At 37.2% G+C, this 21383-nt stretch overlaps 1 protein-coding gene across 2 annotated transcripts in view; it reads right to left on the bottom strand.

Annotated features, from left to right (window-relative positions):
- Positions 1-1237: 1237 nt before the first annotated feature.
- The window catches only part of PSME4 (proteasome activator subunit 4), a 100198-nt gene continuing 80052 nt past the window's right edge, over positions 1238-21383 (bottom strand). For both annotated transcript variants that reach the window (XM_043603382.1, XM_043603381.1), the window contains 8 exons: positions 21098-21306; positions 19153-19238; positions 10212-10340; positions 9121-9276; positions 6423-6585; positions 4196-4329; positions 3310-3448; positions 1238-2770 (listed from right to left, as the gene is read on the bottom strand). In XM_043603382.1, the coding sequence (XP_043459317.1) occupies positions 3314-3448; positions 4196-4329; positions 6423-6585; positions 9121-9276; positions 10212-10340; positions 19153-19238; positions 21098-21306 (1012 nt within the window). In that variant the 3' untranslated portion in view covers positions 1238-2770; positions 3310-3313. The remainder of the gene's footprint in view (positions 2771-3309; positions 3449-4195; positions 4330-6422; positions 6586-9120; positions 9277-10211; positions 10341-19152; positions 19239-21097; positions 21307-21383) is intronic.

Genomic DNA, 21383 nt, shown 5'->3' on the forward strand with positions numbered 1-21383 from the left:
AGATATCACCTCACGCCAGTCAGAGTGGCCAAAATGAACAAATCAGGAGACTATAGATGCTGGAGAGGATGTGGAGAAACGGGAACCCTCTTGCACTGTTGGTGGGAATGCAAACTGGTGCAGCCACTCTGGAAAACAGTGTGGAGGTTCCTCAAAAAATTAAAAATGGACCTACCCTATGACCCAGCAATAGCACTGCTAGGAATTTACCCAAGGGATACAGGAGTACTGATGCATAGGGGCACTTGTACCCCAATGTTTATAGCAGCACTCTCAACAATAACCAAATTATGGAAAGAGCCTAAACGTCCATCAACTGATGAATGGATAAAGAAATTGTGGTTTATATACACAATGGAGTACTACGTGGCAATGAGAAAGAATGAAATATGGCCCTTTGTAGCAACGTGGATGGAACTGGAGAGTGTGATGCTAAGTGAAATAAGCCATATAGAGAAGGACAGATACCGTATGTTTTCACTCTTATGTGGATCCTGAGAAACTTTACAGAAACCCATGGGGGAGGGGAAGGAAAAAAAAAAAGAGGTTAGAGTGGGAGAGAGCCAAAGCATAAGAGACTCTTAAAAACTGAGGGTTGATGGGGGGTGGGAGGGAGGAGAGGGTGGGTGATGGGTATTGAGGAGGGCACCTTTTGGGATGAGCAATGGGTGTTGTATGGAAACCAATTTGACAATAAGTTTCATACATTGAAAAAAAAAATAAAGTTCTTACTTTAGGAACCTTGCTAAGGCATAGTTTCATGCAGCTCGTTTAGAAAAATCTCAAGTGGTTAATATAATGTAAGGCCTCACCATTCAAAGTGTGAGGGCCAGGCATCAATATCATGAGCTAGCAGCATGAATTAAAATTCACATTTTAACAAAATCCCCATGTGATTCTTAGATACATTCTTAGACACATCTAGATCACCAATGATCTAGACCAGACCAGTGCTGTCCAACAGAACTTTCTGTGATAAAAACATTCATCTGTGCTACTCAGTAAGGTAAACTACTAGCCACAAGTGGCCATAGAGGCTGAAGAAATGAAATTTTATTTATACGTAAATAGGCATATGTAGCTATTAGCTACTATACTAGACAGGTCTGGTTTAGGTAATTCATTTTGGTTAGAGGGCATGAATTTATGGATCCAGATCTATGGATGGAAAAGGAATCCATGAGAGTCACTGCCTAGAAAACTGTCTTCTCTTCTTAATGAAGACAAAAGCCAGATGTTAAAAACAATCCATTTATTGGGTTTTAAACTAGTTACACAATTGAAATCATCAGTTTGGCACTACTCTATACAGGGATTAGGCCTGTGTATGCTGACAATTCAATACTATACCGGGACCTCTGCTGTGCTTAGGTCTGTATCGAGTCATTCAGCAAGTAGATACTAAAAAATATACTGTAGTGTTCCTTTAAGGAAGACTGTACAGGGTGTGTTCCAAGATGACATTCACCAACTTGTGAATTACTTTAACCTAGAAGATACCTTGCATTCTATAAACTTGTCACAGGCAAACATGTGGTTTTGCATTTAAGGATGCACACAAAAAAGTTACATAAAAATCCAGACATTCTAACGATAAGTGAACTCAAACAAAAACCCCATACCTCAGCTTTTGTAACATGAAAAGATAGAGAAAATAATTTAAAAACACAAAAAATAGCATTCAATTGGTACAAAAGCCAAAATTTACTATAATAAAGAGCTACATGTGAATCTTTACAAATAATTACACACAGGTGCTGTGTAAAAGGTTGCATCTGTACAAAGTCTTGCCAATGCTATCTCTACAGTTTATACAGTCTTTTACATCTATATAACATTTATTAAACAAGTCAATTAAATATAAAGACTCAGTCTCTCAACGATTCTGCAGGCAAAAAAAACAAAAAAGAAGAAAAAAGAAAAAAAACAAAAAGAAAGAAAATTACGAAATTTCCACATACACAGCAGTTTTCCATTAGGTGATGTATAACAGTTTTCAAAGAGGGTCCAATAGTATATGCAAAGAATACAGGTAAAAATCAATCAGTCAGGGTTTTTGTTGTTGTTGTTGTTTATTTTCAAAATCACACATTGTATACACACACAACAATCAATCAAAAATTTATTCACCAAACCCCCAGTTTTTCAGCAACTGCTCTATCAGCACCAAAAACTCCAGTCTGTGGGAAGAATGTGGACAAAGACTTCACTTCTGTGTCTTGGTGGAGTGATCCATCAGGTCCTTGGTTAGGCTCCAAACTTGGCTCTCTTTTACTTCCCTCTTCATGGCTCTCCAGACCCAAGGCTCTCAGGCTTTGATTTATGGCCCGCAGCCCTACTACCATCTACACCCAACAGCCATTTGGAAAAAATTCAAAATAATTTGAGATGAGTGAAATGACAGGACCTGTATTACAGACAGGTATTCTCCATTACAAGTAAATTGTTTCTTAATGATTTCCTAGACTCTGTTTGTTCTTGGATGCCATGATCATATTGGGTAATTATTTCTAGTCTGAGACACTGTGGCTTTGTCAGATGCCTCAAAGAAAAAGTGTTCAGTATTCTGGAGATACTTCCAGACAAGTTAGGTAATCAAATGGCAGCTGAGAGCCTGTGGAACGTAGACTAATGAGACTAAACACAGAAACCACCAAACCGATGAGAGCTCAGCAGAGGCGGGGTTTAAAAACCTGCAGAGAGCCACCACAGATGGTACCTGAGGATCTGGAATTTTTGATGAAAAGAGCTTGAAGTGAGGACTACTCATCTGTATCAGGGAGGAAAAAAATTTCAGTTAGACAACAGAACATGCAAGAAGTGAGATTTTCTTTATTCTTCTTACCCCAGTGGAAAGGTTTCTGGGTTCTCATCTTTAATTCAGGATGAAAACAAAAAACAAAAAACAAAAAACTTAAGAATACAGATGAAATGTTCTCATAATTGTATAGTACCTAAGGTCCTTGGGGCAACCCAGAGTGCCTAGGCCCCACGCAGGAGGCAAGTAAGAACACAATTTCTCTTAACTAACCATTCCCAGGCTACTGAGCCTTCTCATTTATAAAGGTCCAAAAGCAGTCACATCAATTCTCTGCTTAATACCCGAAGCAGAGAAACAAGGAAGAATTTTCTGGAAACTTACTTCCACTGATAATAGCAAAAGTCATATATATATTTTAAATCTAAACAGTGACATCTAAGAATGTCAGAAAAAGGAAAAAACTTAGGAACACCTACTTCCCAATCACCAAACCAATGACATCTGCCTGGGGATGCCAGACTTCTTTAATCTCAATTTTGCTGACTCACCCTTCTATGCATAATAGCATGGTGACACAAGGAGATCGGTGAGAACAAGCAGCTGGTCATCTGTGAATTGCTGTTTGTGTTCTTGCCAGTTGTCATGGTGCGTCCTTCGGAAATTGGATAAGGTCTTTTTTACAGTCATCTGTAGAGTAGGCAACCCACACACATTTTATTTTAACCTCTGAAAAACTAGGATAACTAGTTTAGGATAGTTATGTGTTTAGGATATATATGTGTTTAGTTATCCTAGTTAGTGGTTAGGATAACTAAATAAAGATCCCTCTAGACTTCAGATCTCACACTTAACTGAGTGCTGCAAAACTAACAAGCCAAATGGAACTTGGCAAAGCCACCAAGCTCACTTCTTTAAAACTATGAGCTGCACTTTAGGACAAGCCCCTGGAACTTACACCGCATTATTAAACCAGTTTGAATATACACCTACATCTATTTACCAAGGTGAAAAGGACAAAGTCATTGACCTTTTCAGCTATTTAGGGACATAGTTAATCATGAATACTACCATCACAATTTCCTGTTTAATATTAGCTCCCAGTTAGATACTTCCTAGGTATAAAATGTTAGTGAAGTATAAAGATTAACTATCCAGACAACATTGACAGTATTTTACTTCCACTGAACTGGGAGAGACAGAAGCTATAGTATTTTCCTTGCTACCAAAAGCTCTCAAATATACACAAAAGCAAGGCCTCTGCAAGATTTTAATAATCACTGATGAGCAGGCTTAGCCCTGGCAGAGGTAGTAGCAGCAGCAGTTTTATCATAGCTGAAGGTCCAGAGTGAATGGGAAATTATCAGCATAAATGATTTCTTAGAAAACATCACTGATATAATATGCATGCAAAGAAACTAACAAGAAAGATTTTACCTCAATAGGCTGCGGATCATTTAGATGTGCACTGAGATTCATAAGGAGCTGGGGCATCCAGGTGGGAACATCATAAGGACTAGAAAGAACACACGCACCAAGTCCTAGCACCCCAGCATGACGTTTGACCAACTCTGCAAAAAAACCACCAATGTATGTTCCAATATTTACAGGACTCTACTGCACGTGTTACAGTGAAATGAAATTAGTTTTCAATTAAACTAGTGGTTTTCAGGATGCCTGGGCGGCTCAGTCGGTTAAGCGTTTGACTTTGGCTCAGGTCATGATCTCTCGGCTAGTGAGTTTGAGCCCCATGTTGGGCTGTCTGCTGTCAGCTTGGAGCCTGCTTCAGATCCTCTGTACCACCACCCCCCCACCCCGGCCCCTCCCCTGCTTGTACACTCTCTCTCAAAAGTAAACATTAACACACACACACACACACACACACACACACACACACAGCTCTCAGGTGTGCCTGGATGGCTCAGTCAGTTAAACATCCGACTTCCCCTCAGGTCATGATCTCATGAGATCAAGCCCTGCATGGGGCTCTGTGCGGACAGTGCAGAGCCTACTTGGGATTCTCTCTCTCTTTGCCCCTCCCCTACTCATACCCTCTCTCTCTTTCTCTCTCTCAAAATAAATAATTAAAAAATATATACATATATAGTTCTCAAGCAAAGCCACTAGAACATACATTGGCATTTTATTGGAAATTGCTATTAGGTAACTATATGACATAATTAAGACTCTTCTGTAATCAGCACTTAGGAGCTTCACATTCCAAGCATGTCCCATAAATCTGATAAGCCTCCTACTTATTAAGAATCTTTCTATATATTTTTCATTCTTCCTGTGACTATGTAGTTAGCAGTTGCAATGTCAGATAGTTCTTTCCAACCATGGTTTTTTTAAAGATTTTATTTTTAAATAGTCTCTATACCCAACATGGAGCTTGAATTTACAACCCTGAGATCAAGAATCACATGCTCCACCGACCAAGCCAGCCAAGCGCCCCACAATCATGTTTAAATGTCTCTTTAAATGTGACATGGTAGGGGCGCCTGGGTGGCGCAGTCGGTTAAGCGTCCGACTTCAGCCAGGTCACGATCTCCCGGTCCGTGAGTTCGAGCCCCGCGTCGGGCTCTGGGCTGATGGCTCAAAGCCTGGAGCCTGTTTCCGATTCTGTGTCTCCCTCTCTCTCTGCCCCTCCCCCGTTCATGCTCTGTCTCTCTCTGTCCCAAAAATAAATAAACGTTGAAAAAAAAAATTAAAAAAAAAATAAAAAAATAAAAAATAAATAAATGTGACATGGTAATCAGATCTGACTCTTAAACAGACTGTTTATCTTTATGCTCCGCTAGAGTAAAAACTTCTACTCTGAAAGGACTCTTCTTACCCTCCCAACAAATGGCTAGTGAAGTAGTGAATAGACCCCTTTCCAAATAAAAGTAAGGCTGTTTTTACTTTATATTTTCTTAGTACATTTATACCTAAGCAATAAAATCTAAAAAATATTTTAGCCTCTCCAAAATGACTAATTCATGTAGGTGGGTAGACCTGATTAATTTAATAGTTGCATGCAGCGGTGTATAGGTTTCTTTGTTTTTATTATTATTATTATTATTTATTATTATTTTTTTTTTTTTGAGAGAGAGAGAGAGAGAGAGAGAGAGAGAGAGAGAGAGAGAGAGAGGATGAATCTTAAACAGGCTCCACAATCAGCACCAAGCCCAACTTGGGGCTTGATCTCACAATGGTGAGATGCCATCATGACCTGAGTCAAAATCAAGAGTCAGACACTTTACCGACTGAACTACCCAGGCATCCTCAGGTCCCTTTGTACTTATCTCAATTTTTGCTTTTAAATTCCAGGTCTTGCCTTAATAGGCAAAGCTCATTAAAAGCAGGGACAACCTGGGGCGCCTGGGTGGCTCAATCAATTAAGCATCCGACTTCAGCTCAGGTCATGATCTTGCAGTTCGTGAGTTTGAGCCCCGTGTCAGGGAGCCTGCTTCAGATTCTGTGTCTGTCTCTCTCTGCCCCTCCCTCACCTGTGCTCCCTCTCTCAAAAATAAACATTGAAAAAAATTATTAAAAAAAAAAAAAAAAAGCAGGAACAACTATTTCCAGTACCCAGGTACATACAAGTATTCAGTAAATATTTGTTAAGTAAGCCTGGTTAATTTCCCAAAGGATATGGGTATTTTTCTACCAGCACAGTTACCTGCAGAAGGAATTGTATCTCCTACAAAACCAGGGTCTCGCTTTCTTTTCTTCGGTAGTTTTGTCTTGCAAAGTTGCTCAAAATGAATCTGCATAGGACTGTCCATGGTCAGGAAATTACATTGTAACAGACCACTTAAGGTGGTAGCAGCCATTTCTCGAACCTGTAGAGATAATCACTTCTTTTAGAGTTGAGATCCTAAATCAAGTGGAATGCTAGGGAGGGTGGTTGCAGGAACTGGGCTGGGGGCTTTCCCTGGCATTTGTTTGCAAATTATGTAAATACTCTCACATGCTATTTCTTAATGGAGACTTCATCAGATCCTCAAGGGGTCTGTGACCTCAAAACGGATGAAAGCATTAGGGTTGCAGAGAGTAACATACAAAATTAAATTTCTCCATAAAGCATTTTCCCATTGACCGACAGTTCTTCTTATCAGGGCTATAACTGTTTAAAAGCAGTGCCAGAGCCTAACATTAAAACAAAGTTTTCCTGGAGTCCAGATCTCTAAAATCTACTGCTATTGTTGTTTTCACTGGTAACAGAGATACAGGACAATTTCTGCAATGGGCATATATTGTAGCTACTTCTGTGCAATTTACTTCTTAGGAATCTCACAAGCTTATGTCAGACTACAAACATCGTTTTCAGAAGTGCTAAATGCAGAGTGCATCATTTCAAAGTGGAATGGGAACTCAAGTTTTGTTGAAAACAAAAAAGCAGTAAAATGCTATCTTCTCAGATATATCACAAAATTCCTGCTAAATATTCATAAAGACAGGAAATAATGATTTAAAAAAAAACCTGAATATTTTGCTATTTATTGCTTCAAAAGGTTTTGTCTTAAATGTTTTAGTGTTGACAGTTTTTGCATACTTAACATTTTCATCACACTATTAAGTGAATTACATTATAAAATGTTTCACTACTTCATATTCGGTTGCATTATTTCTTTTAATACCATGATTCATTTTTATATCCAACTATTGATTAGAATGCTTTCAACTTCTATTGTGCTAAAAATATTCTTAATTTATGTATATAATTTTTTTCCATACTGTTATGTGTTTTCTTAAGTTGGATCCTAAAAATTGGGATTACTAAATTCCAATGTATGAACAATTTTACTGTGAATTTTGTGGCTATCAGCTGCTTTTCAAAGAGCCAGTGCTAACATACTATGACAGAAGACTAATGTGGAATACTCATTATATATCTTGACAACCCTGTCATCATCATTACACATTCTTTTTTTAAAGTAGGCTCTACACCCAACATGGGGCTTGAACTCACGACCCTGAAATCGAGTCGCATGCTCTACTAAATGAGCCAGCCAGGCACCCCTAAAAGTTTTCCTTTAAATAAATCAATAGTTTTCTTTAAACATTCCTCATTTAGATTATTATAATGTTTTCTCAGTATTATGAGTAGCTGTCACTAATTATTACTGATACTCAATATTCTGTTTTAAAAAATATGACAGAGGTGCCCGGCTGGCTCAGTCAGTGGGTGGAAAACGCGACTCTTGATCTTGGGGCTGTGAGTCTGAGCCCCACACTGGGTTGAGAGATTACTTAAAAAAAAAAAAAATCTTTAGGAAAAAAAAGAAAGGCAGTTTTAATGAATAGCATGGTTATACTTATAGTAGCAGTTATGCTTAAGCCTACTACATGGAATATAAAAATAATTATGAAAATGTCCTACAAGGTCCAGCTAAACAGTAAATGCAATTTAATGTGATTACTGTAATATTTAAAATTAGGAAATACTGATTTCAAGATTTCCACCTTTTCATTTCCATTCAAGTTACTAAAAAATACAAGTTAAAAAGTTATGGATAACTGTAAATATTTACATTGAAGTCTGTTGTGGTTGTCATAACCAACTGTGAGTATCTAAGGGACTAGACGATATTGGCTCCCAGAAAACAATAAAGCTATACTACAAAATGAATAGGCTCATTAGGAGGTAGAAAAATTTCCATTCCTAGTTTCCTACTGATATAATCTATTTTCAGTGCTCTCAAATAGAATATATAATTACTGGGAGTGTTCTACCATACAGAAAACCCATAAAGCCCATAAAATTAAAAAAGTACAAATTTCACAAAAATTTCAATGAATTTTCTTTACCTAAGGCCAATTTCAAAAGTTGTATCTTAATCCGTATTTACTACAACATGCTTTTCTTACATTTGGCTATTTTAACTAAGAGATTTATCTTTTTGTACAAAATGTTAATGTAACCTCACCTCAAAAGCTACCTTTAATTTCTCTACCAAGAAAAATAAAAAGGGGCAACAATCCTATTTTAAGTCTACTGGATAATAGCATTTGTGTGTGGATTTTTATTCTCTTGAAATTGCCTTCATGGACATTCCTATTAGCTCTTAAGTTAGTAAGGAAAATATTATCACCTGCAATTTCACATATAAGAAAACTTTGGTTCAAAAATGTTATCTGTCCACGTTCAAAGAGATGCCAGAACAAGTACATGCCCAATGTTTGTTTCCATTTGTACAACAGGAAGTCATGATTAGGGTATCAAAACCAATCACACAGAGTATGTTAAAATGAAAGTTACTTTTAATAATTTACACTTTAAGAAAATCAATCAGTGCATACTTATTAAAGAGGGGGTAGGGCATGATGCCTTCTTTAAATGTATTACATTTGATTTGCTGTATCTCAAACTTTACCTCTAGTTGCTCATCCTCCAAAAGACTTATAACCAGCCACCTGATGTCTTTAACTGCATCTTCATTGTTAAGGAAAATAAAGAGGTTATAAAATACCATGGTCTGGAGGTAGGTCAGTACTGTGTATCTAGCATGCCAAGAACTGCTTCTTGCTGTCTGTAAATGAGAAGTAGAAACAATGCAAACAGTGCTACCAAGAACAAAAATGACAGAAATTACACGCAAATAATATAATCTACTACAACTCTACTTTTACAAGTATAGTTAGAGCAAGCTCATGTCCTATATCCTTCTAAATAAAAGGTTGCATAAACTATTTCAGGTAAAGTTATTTATTTATTTATTTATTTATTTATTTTTATTATTTTTTTAAACGTTTATTTATTTTTGGGACAGAGAGAGACAGAGCATGAATGGGGGAGGGGCAGAGAGAGAGGGAGACACAGAATCGGAAACAGGCTCCAGGCTCTGAGCCATCATCCCAGAGCCTGACGTGGGGCTCGAACTCACGGACCGCGAGATTGTGACCTGGCTGAAGTCGGACGCTTAACCGACTGCGCCACCCAGGCGCCCCAAAGTTAGTTATTTAGAATGGTTGAAAGTAAAGGGAAAGGAACACATTCAAAAGTCAACTCTTGAAGAAAATTATTTATAACTAATGCTCTGACTCCTCTAAGAGTTGCACATTATTATTATTATTATTATCATCATCATCATCATCATTATTTTTAACCAGAAACCAGGAAATACAAGTGAATAAAATAAAGGGGATATTGATGAAAGGGAATGACCACCCCCCTCACTCATAAGCACATTGTATCTGAGGTGCTTCAGTAAGTAGCTCTGTGTGTATATAGAAAATCTGGGGGTGGAGTGATTGCCCCCAAGGTCACAGAAGTTGGTGGCAAAGGCAGGTACAGAATCTAGGTCTGTTTCTTTGGCCAATATATGTCTTCCCTCATACTAAAAGAAAATTCAAAATGAAAAACAAATTTCAGGTTTTATGTGCACTACAGCGGACTCTGTGAAATTCTTAGAATGATATACCAAGTTCTAACAAAATCATATAAATATTTGTTATACACTCTTACTTGTTTTAGCACCTGAAGTACCAAAGGCACTTGATGAGGGTAAAGCAACCCCTGAGACATTAGTGACAAACATAACTTTGCATCTCTTTTCAGTTCATCATAGCTATTGTCATTTTCCACTGGGGCAATCTAGAGAACAATAAAAAAGACAAACAGACAAACACGTAACTGAAAATAACAGCCAAGAAGTACAAAGGCATCCTTACATAAAAAAAAAAAAAATCACATTTTACTTTTAAAAGTAAACTTCTACGCAAATTTTCAGATATATACAAAAACTAGGGAATAGTACAAGGAGTCTCCATAAAATCAATTACCTCTTCAACAATAACAAACTCACAGGTAACCCCCTCATTTTTGACAACATCCCCCAATTATCTGAAGCAAATCCCAGACATACTTCACCCACGAATATTTTATTATAGATCTCTAAAAGATAAAAGTTACTTATTAAAAACAAACCTGGAATGACATCACCCACTAAAATTCATTATAGTTAAAATATAAAGTGTACAGTAGTGTTCAAATTTCCCCCAATTATTTTGTACATGTGTTACTGCAACTGGTTGTTTGGAATCTGGTTCAATATAATGACCACACACTGTATTTGGTTCATGTGGCTCTTAAATGTAAAAGATTCTGTGAAAAAATGTATTTTAAAAAATCTCTAAATTATCTCCATCCTCTTTTAAAAGTCCTTGCCTTTTCTCTTATTTTTTAAATGTTTATTTTTGAGGCGGGGTGGAGGGGCAGAGAAAGAGGGAGACACAGAACCCCAAGCAGGCTTTAGGCTCTGAGCTGTTAGCACAGAGACTGACGTGGGGCTCGAAATCAGGAACCACGAGATCATGACCTGACCTGAAGTCTTATGTTTAAACGACTGAGCCACCCAGGCGCCCTGCCCACCCCCCCCGCAGCCCCCCGTTTTTAAAACAAAGTGGAGGAAGGCCTGGCTCCTTAGTTTTGTATTGTCCCCTATAAATGGCCTTCTCTTATTGCATCCCTGTGATGGCATTCATTGGCTCCAGCATGATTTTTTTTCAAGTTTAACTGTTTGAGTACAAAATAAATGGTGTGTACTTCCTTCACTTATGGTCAGTATCCTTTGTGATGAACCATTATAAAAAGGTTTACAAAATGCTGACACTCATCTCTTCTTCATAGAGAAAAGCCTTCCCTCCTTCAGAATGTTTCCTTCCTATTCTCCAAATGCGAACAATGAATTTTTTTTAAATGTCATTATGAACTAATGAATTTCAACAAATTTAATGGTTTTAATCTTAGTGTGCTCAAAATGGCTCCTGAGTCCTTTAACATAACTGTAACATCCTTGGTTTCTGCTATAAGATAAATGAGGTCTATCCTGCACATTTCTGGTCCAAACCTGAAATCAGCTATTTCTCCGAGGAGCCCTGATTCTTCTAGTGGGAAATGATACCTAGAAACCATAATCTGGGCACTACGAGTAGTGATCACTACTAGGCTGATTAGTGGTTATGAATTTTTGTGGACATTGCTAGGAAATAAGCATATTTTCTAAAGAGAAACAGATCATGAGATCATACCGATGTTTTCAAATTTAGGATGACTGAGATTTTACTAAAAAGCTGTATTTTTATATCTCTTGTCACTCATGCTAAAAATTTCAGTTCCTATTGCTAAAAAAGGAACAGGCTCAAAATGATGTCAATTGCCCCCCACCCTGCAAACCAAGACTTAACTGTAGTTTTCAGTTAAGTCACGCCCAGGAATATGACCATCACCCAGGTAATGTGGAATTACCTTATCAGTGACAGTAATAGTAAACTCCAAGACAGACCTCTGCCTCTCCCCTACAGAAAGATGACCTTGTTGGAAAGAGTCCTTTTTGTTTATGCCCTTCCTTGTCCCATTCCCTTACAGCCTTTAAAAAAAACCTTCTATGTTGTAGAGTTCCTTGAAGCTCCTTTCTATTTGCTAAAGGGGTACTGTCCCCATTCATGATCACTGGACAAACAAACCCAGTAAGATCTTCAAATTTATCCTGTTGAATTTTTTTTTTAACACTATTGGCAATTATTATTTGCTCTTCATTAAATAACATAATAGCTTCATTCCAATATTAGAGGATGCAATTCTCACAAGGCATGCATGATTTTTTTTAAAGTTTATTTATTTTGAGAGAGAGCGAGAGAGCACGCAGAGCCTAATGCGGGACTGGATCTCATGAACTGTGAAATCATGACCTGAGCCATTATCAAGAGTCAGACGCTTAACTGACTGAGCCACCCAGGCACCCTGATTTTGTTTTAAAAGTCACCACTCTGTGTATTTATCCTTACAACCAGTTACATAGTGAGGTGAGATTCATTTCATTTCGCTTTCTGTAAAGGGAATTTTCATATAATTTTGTTTTCTGATCATAAAAAGTATTTTTAAGTCTCCAAAGACAAATTGGTAAAATAAAGTACACTTAGGTAGCCTTCTTTGTCCCCAACCCTTAAATAAGTGTCCTCTAAAACAGCGTAAGTATATTTTATTTCTTTTTTCAAAATTTATTTATTTTTGAGAAAGAGAGAGAGAGAGAGCGCGCACACGTGTGTGCATGGAGGAGGGGCCGAGAGGAGAGACAGGATCTGAAGGCTCCACACTGACAGCAGGGAGCTGGATGCAGGGCTTGAACTCAAACTGTGAGATCAGGACCTGAGCCAAAGTCAGACACTTAACCGACTGAATCACCCAGGCACCTCTCTTGTTTCTTCTGAAAGTATAGCTTTAATATGGGAAAAAAATTATTTTTTTCTAAAACACTAAGGAAGTCAATTTAGGGGAGATATTCAAAGTTTAGTATTCCCAAATTTCTTTGCATACCCATAACAAATGGGAACTTAACCATGCCTTTACTTTAACTATCCTTATTTACCCAGCTTTAGCCTGGTTACTCTGAGCTCTCTTTTAGTCCTTGGGCCTGCTGAGTCCAGTTGTAGCAAGAATCCTGACAAGTCTGTTTTTAGAGAAGACCTCACCCTCTGTATGTGATCCAGTTCCTGACCTCCACCTTTGGTATCTGATCGTCATGGGCTGCTTTTCAGGAAGAATCCTGTCAAGTCAGTTTAGCAGGAATCCCCTGCCCTTGACGTCTCCTCTTAGTACACTATCCACTGACACCTCCTCCCATTCGTCTTGTTGGCTAAGTATCCGCAGCTGTCTGCTGTATTAGGCTTGGAGCCCAGTCTCTCTCCCCTACTCAGTCTTGACACCTATCGCAACAGACCTAAATAAAGTCTTCCTTATGATTTTAACAGGTATCAGAATAATTTTTCTTTAACAACTAAACCTCCAAGTAGAGTATACTAATTCACCATGTTAATTTCCCTTAGCAGACTTTACTAAAACCAGCGTATCAGATTCCATCTCAAATCAATCGAGAAAAGATAGATTATCTTGAAAAGTAAGCTGTACCTTTACATCAATACTTTATATAAAAGTAATCATATCAATTTTCTATCTTATACTGCAAAATTTAAATTCAAAAGATAAAACCATAAAAATAAGACAAGAGTTGTTTAAAAAAATAATCTTGGACTAGCAAACTTCAAAACATCATTAAAAATAAAGAAACTTATGAAAATGGAACACCTTCATAACACAAAAGAAAACTGGCAAAATACAGATAGCTGGCAGAAAAATAAAAAGAGCCAATGTACAAGGAGGCAGTCTCACTAAAGAGGTACAGTGATTTTATTTTTAATTATTTATTTATTTAAAGTAGGATCCATGTCCAAAGTGGGGCTTGAAGTCACAACCCTGAGAGTAAGAGCTGCATGCCAACCAGGCACCCCAAGAACAATAATTTTTATTTGACCATCAAAGATTTAAGAAACATCAGGGTTTGCGGGAAAGAGATAAGACAGGCTCTTTGGAGGGCAGTATCCACTAAAATTACCAACACAAACAGACCTTTTACACAGCAATTTCATACACAGCAATTATCCTACAAAAATACTCATATTTGCAAAAGACTATTATCACTGTTTTTTTAACAGCCAAAAGCTGGGAATAACCAGTGACCATCCACAGAAAACTGATTAAACGGTAATACAGTCGTCATTATAAAGAGAGGCAGTTATGTGAAAAGATGGCCCTTATCAATTTGCAGCTTGAACTAGTTCTAGTTTTTGTACAACAAACCCATACACACACTAACCAAACTGGTGTATGGTACAGGTGTGTTCACAAAGGTATAAACAGATACACACCGAACAAATTCAGCGTAAAAATTATTACAAATACCCAACAGTACAAATGTCCAGGCCATGTAGATGGAGCTGTTTTCCTTTGTCATTTAACTCCTCCACAATAAAAATGAGGTGGTTTAGAGTTTGGTTAGTTGAACTGTCGTATAAAAAAGAAGATACTCATTTGCTGCCAGGCCTACCATTACCACCAGAAAAATTTAAGGTGACTCACTCACCTATTGAATCAGTAGTCTCTCTTCCTACCATTCATGAAAAAAATTTGTTTTATGAATAAAATTAGGACATAATGTTCTCAAGTTGAGAACAGATTAAAATGTTCTACTAAAACCAGTAAAATCCTGAAGTCCAATGGATAAACTTCACTATAAAGAATATCATGTTCCAAAGCAGCAAATTAACCATTATTAATTACCAGCATAGGATGACAATTCATTTGGAATAGACTACTTTTATATGCCAGTGAGATAAAAATCTCTTAGATATAATTTTTCAAGTTTTTATTTATTTAAGTAATCTCTACTCCCATTGTGGGGTAGAACTCACAACCTTGAGATCAAGAGTCACATGCTCTTCTGACTGAACCAGGCAGGCACCCCCAAATCTCTTAGATATTTTACTTTGCAGGGGTTTTCTCTATGAACAACATCCTGTTTGTGGAACGAAAACCTTTTCAGTTACAAATAAAGCCTCTAAGTTTGGAAGAGTACTCCCCCTCCAACACTTTTTTAAAAAAGTATTTATATATTTAAGTAACCTTTGTACCCACTATGGGGCTCAAACTCATGACCCCCAAGATCCAGAGTCACAGGCTCTACCAAGTGAGCCAGGCCATCTCCACAAGAGTACTTTCTTCTTAGTTCATCTCAAGAAACAACATCTACATTTCTTTATCAGCAACTGCTCTATAGGTAAGTTTGCCTGAATCATACAAACTCACTTCAACTTTAAAATTTTCAACTTTAATATTTTCTTAAAAGCATTATTTTTCTTTCTAGATATGACTTTTAAAAGAACACATGTGTACACTGTGTTAATGTTCTAACTACCATATGTGTAGTTATAGAAACACGAAGATTCAGACAACCTTAAAGTCTGCGAATGTTCATCTGGGACCGAAGGGGGTATACACCGAAGGGGTGTATAGACTTATACACAGTATAAATTGGTTAAACGATTTCAATTTTCTGATGTTGAGAATACACTGCAGTTTAAAAAAAATGTAACTACTAGAGAAAATTGAGTGAAGAGTATGTGAGACCTCTTTGAACTATCTTTGTAACTTCCTGTGCATCATTATTATTTTGAAATAAAAAGTTTGGGGAAAAATGTGCCCATGAAATTTAGGGGCTTTCTTCGGGTAATGCTAATTATTATCATTTGCTTTCTGGTCACACTACAGAACAGACTGACATACAGTGATTTGGGTTTTCCTTAAGATACGAAGTAAGAAGGGTGTTTTATGGTCTATTTGTATCATAAATATGAGCATTTCTTTGCCAATTTATTCATCCCTCCTGCTGATAACAACAGTTTGATTAACTTTGGAAAAGCATCTTTTTCTGTCATTCTGGTAGGTCTGTCAATCAAGGGATCATACAGCCTAGCCAAAGTGTAGCAAGAGACCCAAGCCCAGCCAATGAGACTTTTTCTGGACATCTGAAATCTTTTTTTTTTTTTTTAATTTTTTTTTTAAATGTTTATTTTTGAAGGAGAGAGAAACAGAGTGTGAGTGGGGGAGGGGCAGAGAGAGAAGGAGACACAGAATCTGAAGCAGGCTCCAGGCTCCGAGCTGTCAGCACAGAGCCCGACGTGGGGCTTGAACTCACAAACCGTGAGATCATGACCTGAGCTGAAGTTAGACGCTTAACTGACTGAGCCACCTAGGTGCTCCTGGACATCTGAAATCTTGAAGAGAGAAATGCAAGGAGACAGCATCTTGAGGAGGCTGTTAAATTCTGTTACCTAAGTCCCCAGGGACTGAACTGCCTAGATATTTCTAAGTGATCTATTAATTTCTGACTGAGCCACCCAGTCACCCCAATGGCATGTAACTTTGTACAACATCTGTAAATTTTTCTCTAAGTTTGGTATATGCAAAACTATTATTGTACAGTGGTGAGTTTTGATGAGCCCTTAGTGAAGTCTGAAATAAGATATATAATACATCCTCTCTTCCTCCCTGATTGTAGTCATCAGAACTCTTTATTATTCCAAACTAAAATGCGGTTAGGGGCACCTGGGTGGCTTAGTCAGTTAAGCGTCTGACTTCAGCTCAGGTCATGATCTTACAGCTCATAAGTTCTGTGAGTTCATTTGAACTCACAACATTGGGGTCTGTGCTGACAGCTCAGAGCCTGGAGCCTGCTTTGGATTCTGTGTCTCCCTCTAGCTCTGTCCCTCCCTTGCTCTCTCTCTCTCACAAAAATAAATACTAAAAAAAATTAACAAAATAAAAATACTAAATAAATAGTACTAAACAAAATAAATAGTACTAAACAAAAATAAATACTAAAAAAAATTAACAAAAAAAAATTAACAAAAATAATCTACAATAATTACAATATATACAAGTATCTGACACCGTGCTCTCTGCTTTACAGGCATTGTCTCATTTCATCCTTGCAACAACTCTGTGAGGAATACTGGTATTATCCCTCACTTTATATATAAGAAGTCAGTCTTACAAGTTCAGTAGCCTGTGCAAGATCACAAAATTGCACCTCTCACAAACAGGATTTTAAAGTAGGTCTCTTTTTTTAAGTCTAAAGCCAATGTTGTGTAAACTATTCCTGTTTGAAAATCCTCCTCCTTTAACCTTTAGCGGTATGCAGACTCTTCAACTAGAATAGGCAAATAATAGAAACTTCCACTTTGATATAGATTTCAAGGTTTTTTGTTTTTTGAATTGCTACACAACTGTTTTTTGTGGGATGAGATATATAACACTTCATTTAGAATCTAAGAAGCATCTCAAGTATGTCCAAAACAGAATTTCTGATCTCATCTCCTACCATTTCTGAGTGCCTCCCACAGTTTAATAAGCAACAATGTGCTTTCAGACTCCTTTCTTTATCTTCACTCTACAAAGCTGATGTGCATGCAAACTGACTGCTCATTTGTGTGCTATATAGTGTCTTTGTACCCCAGACCCCACTCACCATGATGACCTAAAGCAGATTCTCAATCTCAACATCTGAAGATGCAGGTGAAATGTTAGGCCTGTCACAAGCAATTCATACAATACAGCTTTCTGATGATTTCAGTTTTATAAATGTCACATGGATTCAAAATACCCTTCTATCAAACCTCACTCTCATACACCTCCTTACTGATTTTTTTTTTTTTAATTCTACCCCTAACATGGGACTGAAACTCCCAACCCTGAGATCAAGAGTAACATGCCCTTCCAAATGAGCCAGCCAGGCTCTGCTCTCCTTCCTCCCTCCCCGTTTCCCTCCCTCCCTCCCTCCCTCCCTCCCTCCCTTTCCTTCCTTTCTTTCTTTCTTTCTCTTTCTTTCTCTCTAAGTGAAAGAAAGGGGTAGAACTCCAACTATCCCCAAGTTCACCGCACATTACGCATGTAAGAACCTATGAGATCAGGTTCTATATCCACTGCTTATGTGGCAGTAGAGAAAAGTTTAAGCACCACTGACCTAAAGAAAAACCCTATGTACCCCAATGACTTACAAGTAACATGGACCTATATACACTAATAGCTACTGTCCATTCTTCTATCCCAAAAGATCCCAGAGGTGCTCATGGGCTTTAGGCCCTACACAGAATTCTTAGAAGTATTTTAGTAGTGAATCTTTTGAAAATTACTATGTAGAGCTCTATTTTTTGAAATTTCCCAAAGACAAAGTATACTGTGGCAAAACAGAAGTTTAGCATTATACTTGCTGAGAAACAGTAACAAGGACGTTCCTACTGAAATGGTAACTATATTGAACAGTAACTGTCAAGTAGTGGTGATGTCTGTCCCAAGGGTTCCAAATGTGCAGTGATACCAGACTGCTTCCTAACCACATGTGACTGTGGACTACAACTGTGGCAGCCAATGTATCAGTCTGCGACCTTAGTTTATTAGCTTCATCATCCGACTAGATGATAATTAGAACCACCTCAGGTTATATCTTTTGTCAATGTCGTTATAGGATTACCAGAAACAAGTTATTTCTGGCAGATATTTGTTACAAGCTATTATAGTCCCATTGAACACTGTAAAATAAATATGATATACTGTATGTAGAATATTTAATAAAACCTCAGATTATACACTAAATAAAAAAAATCAGAAATAGCTACATTCAAAAACTTCATTGTGTCTTTTTTTTTTTAATTTACGAATATTTTCCTAAACTATTACTTTGAAATTGGTTATTGGTAAAACAGTACTGTCTATGAACTCTTCACGTATCTGTCAAGATCCTAGGCTTACCAAATGCTAAAAAGATTATTTCAACAAGTATTAAACTACCATCACCTCATGATTTCCCTGAAACTATTCTACTTCTTAGAGATCCAACCAGCTCCTACACAGTCTATAAAACTATAAGCCATCAGATGATAAATATAAAATATAAATTCCCAGTGAAGGTCAGAAGGGGATGCATTCTTTTTTTCCCCCTCCTTTCCAAGTTGTTATTTAGATTCCAGTTAGTTAACAGAGGGTGATGCATTCTTAATTTCAGCCATAAACTTACCTTAAAAAACAAAGGTAGAAGTTGAAGTTGTTCTGTGACAGCTGTAGAGAAGGATCTTCCGGCACTAGCCATCAGCCATTTCAATACTATTTGAAAACACACACACAGAATCAGTCTTTGCTATATAGTCAGAGAGCAAAAAGTAGAATAATATTGTAGTGCTGGTGTCAGAGAGTCACTCTGGTAACTCCGGTAACTAACTCTTCAATACTAAGAAAGAGATCATCTATGTTACTTCATAAGTTAGACACTCACTAATCAGCATGATGACAGGAACCACAATAACAGGTATCAACCAACTAGGGTACCAAAGCCACTCTCAAAAAATGAATCAGCAAAATTATTAACAACCTACTAAATAGCAACACCAACTACAAATTAAAACTAGCCTTCATTAATTTTCATGCAGTAAAAGTGATAACAAGTTAGTTGTTTATACTTAGAATGCTTGAAAAAATTTTAAATATAAAAGTAACAAGACACCTCCAATAACCAAGACAATTTTGAAAAAGAACAAAGTTAGAGGATTCACACTTCCAGATTTCAAAACTTACTAGTAACTACAGTATTCAAAATAGTGTGGCACTGACATAAGGACAGACAGACATAAAGACCAGTGGAATAAACTAGAGAGTCTATAAGCCCTCACACATATGGCTAATTTTCAGTAAGAGTGCCATATTCAATAAAGAAATGAGTCTTTTCAACAAATGGTGCCAGGAAACTGGGTACCCATCAGCAAAAGAATGAAGTTGACCCTCACCTTACACCATATACAAAAATTAACTCAGAGTAGATTAAAGATCTAAACTTAAGAACTATAAGTACAAAACTCTTAAAAAAAACTTAAAGGAAAAACTTCATGACATTGGATTTGGCAATGATTTCTTGGATATGATACCAAAAACAAAGACAACAAAAGGGAAAATAGATAAATTAGACTTCATCAAAATTAAAAACTTTTGTACATCAAAGGATACTAATATTAGACAGTAAAAAGACAAACCACTGAGTGAGAAAATATTTGCAAATTGTATTATGAGATAAGGGGTTGATATCCAGAATATATAAAGATCTCCAACTCAATAACAAAATTAATAACCTAGTCCAAACATGGGCAAAGGACTTGAAGAGACATTTCTCCAAAGATTTAAAAAAAAAAAAAAGGGGGGGGGAAATTAGCAAATAAAAAGATGTTTAACTACTGATCATTAGGGAAACACATCAAAACCACGGGGTTATCTTTTTCACACTCATCTGGATAGTTGTAAGTCACAAAAACAGAAAACAAGCATTGGCATGAGCATGAAAAAAATGCAACCCTCTTGCAGTGCTTGCTGGTAGGAATAGAAAAAGGTGCAGCCAGAAGAAAAGAGCTTGGTTGCTCTTAAAAATTAAGTCAAACATAGAATTACCGTATGGTCCAGCAATTCCACTTCCAATATCTCAAAGAATTGAAAACAGGGACTCAAAACAGATACCCATACAATACTGCTCACAGCAGCATTATTCACAGTAGCCAAAAGGTACAAATAGCCTACATGTCCCTCAACAGATAAATGGATAAATATTGAAAACACTATGCAAAGTTAAAAAAAACAGGCATAAGAGGACAAATATTGTATGATTCCACTTACATGGCTGCCAGGGCAACGGGAAGGTGGGAACAAGAATTTACAGATAGGAATATTGGGTGCAGAGCTTTAGTTCTGCAAGATGAAGTAATGGAAATGGACGAAGGCAATGGTTGTACAACAACATGAATGTATTTGATGCCACCAAACTGTAAATTTTATATTATGTATGTTTTACCAAGGTAAAAATAAGGGGGGGGGGGGATGACAAAAGGATGATCTAAAGAAATGTCTGTTTTGTTCTGTTCTCCCCCACCCCAGTTATAAATTGTCTGTTTTTAAGTGAGTTTCTATTAATTTTAGCCACTCACTAGTTTTCAAGAGTTTAATGCCTTGAGTTCGTTCATCTTCTTCACCAATTCCATTTTCTTCCATAACATGGTTCTGAATTTCTTCATCCACATCCATGAGGGGTTTCAGTTTGTCTAGAATTCGAGCAGTAAACTCAGGGACCCGAGGGGATGCTGTTGGCGCCGTGTTTGGCAAAGAAACATCTATCATAAATATGTAGGTCAGCACACTGTGAAATGAAATATGTATAATGAGAAGAAATCCCACATTATCAATAAAACTAAGGTTCAAAAGCGATGACCCAAG

This window comes from Prionailurus bengalensis, chromosome A3, assembly GCF_016509475.1.
Source record: "Prionailurus bengalensis isolate Pbe53 chromosome A3, Fcat_Pben_1.1_paternal_pri, whole genome shotgun sequence".
Lineage (NCBI taxonomy): Eukaryota > Metazoa > Chordata > Mammalia > Carnivora > Felidae > Prionailurus > Prionailurus bengalensis.